Source organism: Rhipicephalus sanguineus, chromosome 10, assembly GCF_013339695.2.
Source record: "Rhipicephalus sanguineus isolate Rsan-2018 chromosome 10, BIME_Rsan_1.4, whole genome shotgun sequence".
Lineage (NCBI taxonomy): Eukaryota > Metazoa > Arthropoda > Arachnida > Ixodida > Ixodidae > Rhipicephalus > Rhipicephalus sanguineus.
The window spans coordinates 106,700,586-106,706,884 of record NC_051185.1 but is presented as its reverse complement, the minus strand read 5'-3'; the positions used below and the strand labels follow the sequence as shown (position 1 = coordinate 106,706,884).

Below are 6,299 nucleotides of genomic sequence, written 5' to 3'. Positions count from 1 at the left end.
CGAGGAAGACACGAAGGCAAGCGAGGAAGACAAAAGCCTTCCTCGCTTGCCATCGCCTCTACCTCTTCGGCGCTTGTCTTCGTGCCTTCCTCGTCGTCAGTGTTGCGTGGTTTTTGGTTTAGGGGCGAAGCTCCTTATAGCATCACCAGCTCGGTCGTCGCTCCATCCGACGTTCCCCCGCCGTCGCGTCTCCCGTATCATTCAATAGATGGCCCTGTCCCATAGAGATGCATGCAAACTGCAGTTGGGTGACGATATACTAGATGGCGCTGTCCCATAGAGATGTGTGCAATATGGCGGTTGGGTGAATGCACGCAAGATGGCGTGCAACAAGGAGGCTCACTAGTAAATATACGGCTGGTAGTGCAAGCAGTATGTCAACAAAGAGCGTTAAGCGAAAAGTCAGAGAGGCGGAGAGGATTTACTGGACGGCAGCTATGGAGAAAAAACCGGCTTTGAGTAACTACCGAAAAGGCAAAAATAAAATAAGGAGGAAGACATTTTATGATAATTCAATAGGAAGCGCTTTACTGTTTCAATTGATATCGGGTGCCTTAGAACGGATATACATAAAGCGAGATTCAGTAAAGAAGAAGAATAATGCACATGCTGCGGGGAAGATAAGGAAATGGTGGAGCATGTTCTGATTGAATGTGGAGCCATCCACCCAGGTGTACGTTTGGGCATGAGCCTACATGACGCCTTGGGTTTTAGAGACAATGGAAAGCTGAAAAAACCCGCGATTGAAATAAGAGACGGTTAGAGTATTGGTGGCAGAAAATTAGAGAGAAATGACAAAAATAAATATTGGAAAAAAATAAGGAAATTCTGTCGTAAAGGGCAGTCTTTTTTTTTCTGGAGTAAGATAGTTTTAATTGAAGTAAAGACACTAGGCCAACACTAAGAAAAAGAAGAGTAAAGGGTTTTTTTTGTCGAGCCTGGTGGCACACTTGTCACCGCCCCGTTATAAAGGGAACGGTCATAGGATCCATCCTTGCATCCATCCACCTCAGATTGGCTGCTGCGCCCGTTATCTCTCATTCTCCTTGATCGTCGCCGTATGTGGAGGAGTGCGCTTGCAGGATCATGCTGCTTGGCGGACCATGGACAACGAGGAGCGCCGGGTGCGGAAAGCCGCTGCGTCTCGTGCTCGTCGGTAGCATCCCGAGGTGCGAGCTCGAGAGGCTGCCGCCAAGCGAGCACAGCAGTAATCAAAGCGGCGTATCGCTTTGATTACTGCTGGGCGAGACCACTGAACATTTCACGGTGTAACCATGATTGCTTCAGGAGCTTCGGCCAAGCTCTTCATCAATCATCCGTGGATATGCTGTAATTTTTTTCGTTCTGCCGTTTCATAATCATTACACCGTGGAGTCGTCATATGCGAATGCATTAGGAACACTGCAAGATTTTCGCAACATTTGGTGCGGAAGAGCAAAGGCCAACAGCAAATATATGCCACCATATTGTGATAATTAAAGTACAGTGATCTTTGCGGTAATAGGTAGAAAGAACTTCGATGCCACATTAAATATAAAGGGTCAATTTGGATTTGGAAACTATTATTGGTACGAGCGTTACCGCTTGCGAATACAATGGTGCGCAGGAAATCGGAGGTTTTCTGGAGGTCGGTAGTCAGCAAGGTGGCTGAGAAATATTCCACGCAGAATCTCCACCGCAACTCGTCTAAATTATCTGCTAGAGTTTGGTGCTATCACTTGCTGTTTTGTCGTCATATGCTGCTGTTTTCCAAGAACTGCGAGAGTGTCTTTTGGGATAATTGCAAGAGACAGTATAAAAAATATCTTGAAACGCAAAAGTGTCATCGCGAGAGCAGCACGCTAATTAATATGCAAGAAACGAAGAACAGCCCAATAGCGTGTTCTTTGTTTTCGCAGGGCTGTGCTTCTCATACTTGGACTGTTATGGTGTGGTTATGGTGTGGTGCATTTATGTTGGCAATATCATTTTTTTCAGTCGAACTTGCGCTCCCCTGACACAAACACAATGTGCTAGAAAGCCAAAATTTATTTGTGCCACTCTCAAACTCACGTCGGGCCTCCCCAACCCATGTATTTTCTTGGAGCCTAATTTATTTACGTGGGAAAGATGCCACCCTGTTGGCGTTAGACACGACACTGCTGCCAAAATTTCTGGGGCACTCGCCAAATAATTACTATCTTGTCGAAAAAAAGGCGTCGCATTTGCTCACGTTTCGTGTGAGCACCAAACGAAACGAATGCACTGAATAAAGAAACAGAAGCAGCGGCATTTGCCCGCTGAGAAGGCCGATCAATACGCAGTGCGAGACAACTTGTCAAATGACATTGAGACGTACCTGAATTGAGACCGAAAACGAAAAAAAAACACTGAATCGTCGGGACGGCACATCACAAAGTTGTCATGCGCACCGGAGCCGCAGTTGTAACGAAATTGTTTTTGAACTGCTCTGATAGTGTCCGCGCAACTGTAGTTGTTTGTGTAATCACAAATTCTCATATTTCGCGACCTAAAGTTCACAACGCGGTGCCAAAACGCGCTCGTAGCAAAAGCGAAACCACCAGTACGAACATACATGCAGACACTCATACATGCAGAGGCACCGTCAGTCGTCGTGAACCCGTGCGTTCGCTGGCTTGAGGCTTCTTTCTGTTATGCTCCGTTTGGTTATACAGGCAGTCTACTCTAACGAGATATTTCACATAGTTTGCACTCAGCAAGTGACTACCTTTCACGCAAGAGGCCGGTTCAGGGGTCTCCAACGCGATGACAGCGTGAAGCGAGTGCTCGGTTTTCCGCAAAGAGACAGCGACTGTAGACTATCTTGTGCTTTCAGTTCGTCGAAAATGATTATTGTGACAGTAAAGAACACAGTTCCTTTCGAAAGTACTTACAGAAATGCCCTGGAGGGCTTCCGCAAGGGGTTTTGTAGAGCGCCGACAGCAAAACCTATGGGGAGCGCGCCGGCGGTATCCTGCCTAGCATGCAATCGATGCGCGTCCGATAGAGGGCGACTCCGTAACTTTTCGCGGCCAATATGGACGGAAACACACTTCCAACTGTCGCTCCAAGAATGGAAAAGCCGATACAAGGTAGAAAACCAAGCGATAAGTAAGGTTATTAAATTAGGCATAGGTTAGTTCCTGAATACGCCGGTAAGAGTTTCGAAAAACTTTTGAAGCGATGAAGATTGCCATATGTTTCAGCTCCGCTTACGTGAGACCTGGGGATGGGCGAAGCATGCAGCTTCATCGGCCCTGCGTCGGCGCAGTCTTTCTCGGGCGAGCGCCCGTTCTCGCTCCTTCCGAACTTACAGTTCAGTGTCCGTCGCAGAGAGGGCGTTTCCGGAGGCAACGCGCGCCGTTAGCGCCGTTCGCTCTCTCGCTCCACGTGGCGGTGCTGATTTGGCGCTGGTTAAGTGCCGGTGAAAGGAGCAATCGCGCCCTTGCAGAGGCGGTGGCGCCCTCTCTTGCGTTGAACTGGTTTTATTAGATGTGAAGCATGTTATTGCAGAGTTCAATCCGGTGGTGGTGGTAGTGCGCGGCGTGACCACCCTTACTGCGCATGCGCAAAACCCTCCCCATCCCCCTCTTTGAGATGCAAACCCTCCCTACTCCCCCAATTCTGAGACGGAATTTAAAAAAAAAATGCTGTTAATGAGTGCGATTAAATCCAGATTATTACACTATTTTAAATTCATTTAAATCGTTTTAGCTTATCCTGAACCGGTTTTGACTCATTATACACTTGTTTTTTACAATATTTTGATAACTTCATTTACCGTGTCAGTGAGATCAGACACCTACAAGCCGACACCCTAAGGTGCATCGCCTCTAAAATGGTTAACAATTCAGCATACAATGCGCTATACTAGGGGAGAGCGCAAACCATCCAAACGCTAGAGACTTATTGAAATGGTTGCGGGTTGTGCTTCGCAGGAAGGGTGAGCGGTTCACTAATAACCGTTGCTGGCGCTTCAAGAGGAACCGAAACCACGGCATGATTAGGCTCAAGAATAGATTTGACCAAGAAGACCTCTGTAACGGGCATGCAATATCTAAGCACACATGTGTTCATTACACTTCGCGTCATCAGAAGTGTGGCCGCCATGACCGCAAATAAGTAAAATTATTCAAAGTATTACGAGCTGCATTACGTCAGTGTGCTAAGCTGTCACTGAATTGTGAAGCGGCCTTCCTACTTGTGGCCGCTCAGGGAAAGCGCTGGGTGTCGCAAGCACGGCACTGCGAATGGAGCCAACTCTACGAAGGTTCTCAAGTAAGGTCACTCGTTTTACTGAGAAGAGTGGCACAAGTTTCCCTATTTTTTGTGTGTAAACTAGGAGGCTAAGGTTCACACCAACACCATTTTGGAAAGTCAAGAGAAGACATCAGTGAAAGAAGCACTGAACTATAAAATAGGAATTAAAATATCAAATCTTAAAATCTCTCTTTAGCCTAATGACGACACCTTAAAGGTTAACAACTGCCTTACAAATAAGACAGAAAACTTGCTAATGATGGACGTTTTTCGAGACGGACAATTTGGAAGATAAGACGCATGCAAGCTCCAACAGACCCCTTGTGAGAGTGAGAAAGAGAGCGAGTGAAACTTTATTCAAATGAAAGGGGGATCTTAGATCCTCTATGCCAACAGCAATATCTGTTGTAACTTCGTCTTCACCAACCTAGCAGACGAACGTTTTATCATCATCGTGATTGCTCCTCACGAGCTGCCGCTCGCTCGAGGTCACGAAGCCATCTTTTCTTTTTCATTCATGTTCCATTAAAGTGTTCGTTCGGACGTGCCGTCCATTTTTCTACACGACAGTCTGGTAGCCGGCGGACTTTGAGGTCCACCACATGGTGCCGAAACCCAGAGGGATCTTCTGAACGACGCCTCATCGATTCAAGGTGTCGCGTTGCGACCCCTGAGCATTTGGCGAAGTGTTCCCGGCTGCAGTCTGACCCATGGAACGGCTACTCCGACGACGCAAGTGCCTGCGCTCGCAACTGGATGGCATCGTACAAGAAGCGGAAGGCCTCCTACGAGAACAAGAGCTGCCATCGTCACAGGTCAGCGTTTCGATTGAACGAATCAACGCGATCTACGCACCGATAAAGAAGATAGATGACAGCCTAATAGACGAGACGCCCGACGAGCTGATCGAGGCAGAGATGATAGACGCGAGCAATTATGGGGACGACATTGTAACATTGACGGCAAAGCTTCGCTTTGCGATTCTGGACGACCAGGCGTCTCAAGCCTCGCGCCCGACGAGGAGCCAAGCTTTGACGACGACGAGCCAAGCTTCCGTCAGTTTCAGGCCGAGAATGCCGCAACTAGAACTGCAGAAATTCGACGGCAACCGACAAAAATGGCATCGATTGTGGATGCCGTTCTCGACGGCAGTGCACAACAACGACGAACTTAGCGCTGCCGAGAAGTTCAACTACTTGAGCACGCTTGTCACTGGAACTGCCGCTGCAGCCATCCGGAATCCAGGCAACGGGAGAGTGCTATGAAGACGGAATAGATATCCTCAAGAAACGCTTCGGGGACGAGATGATTATCGTTCAGGAACATCTTCGAAGCCTCTTAGATCTCAGGCCAGTCTTGTCGTCTTCCAGCACCACCGAACTTCGAGACCTCTACGACGAAGTACAAGTACATGTGAGGAGTCTCAAAGCGCTTGGAACAAGCCCCAATATATACTGCTCCATGCTACCGGAGATTCTCTTGCGAGTCATACCATCGGACTTGGTGCTCAAGTAACATGAACTTCACAAGCCGACAACAACTGCGGTATCAACGATGCAAGCGCAAAGGGACCCACAGGACAGGACGACCGAAATCGAGAAAGAGCTGCAAGATCTTCTGGACTTCCTCGAACTACAGCTTCTTTGCAGAGAAACTCTGGCGGCGTGTGCGTCCCCAAGAAGACCTGAAATCCGTAAACAAACTGGAGAGATGCCGCGAGGAGTTGGGCATTGTACCATGTCGTCAGCAACGTCTCTGCAATGTGTGCTGGGGAAGCCTGATACATGTCTGTTTTGTAAGTCAACTAAACATCGTGCCGAAGTCTGCGACGACGAAACGAATTTGGCAGTCAGGAAGCAAATTCTCACCTAGGCCGGGCGATGCTTTCGTTGTCTCAAGCAAGGTCACATGGCAAGAGACTGCAGGGGAAGACAAAAATGCGACAGATGCTCTCGACAACATGTAACATCCATGTGTGACCCGGAATTCCGGAAGAAGGCAAACGAGGCTTCTGAGACAGCAGTAAACCTCCTCTCAGA

At 48.1% G+C, this 6,299-nt stretch overlaps 1 protein-coding gene across 1 annotated transcript; it reads left to right on the top strand.

The window, feature by feature from the left end:
- The first annotated feature begins 4,970 nt into the window (after positions 1-4,970).
- LOC125760287 (uncharacterized) lies at positions 4,971-5,525 on the top strand. Its single transcript, XM_049420164.1, has one exon. It carries the CDS (start codon positions 4,971-4,973, stop codon positions 5,523-5,525), a length of 555 nt encoding a protein of 184 aa, XP_049276121.1.
- The last annotated feature ends 774 nt before the right edge of the window (positions 5,526-6,299 follow it).

Bases quoted from the DNA above. Each gene is read 5' to 3' on its own strand.
- LOC125760287 (XM_049420164.1), top strand. From the start codon at position 4,971: ATGGAACGGCTACTCCGACGACGCAAGTGCCTGCGCTCGCAACTGGAT.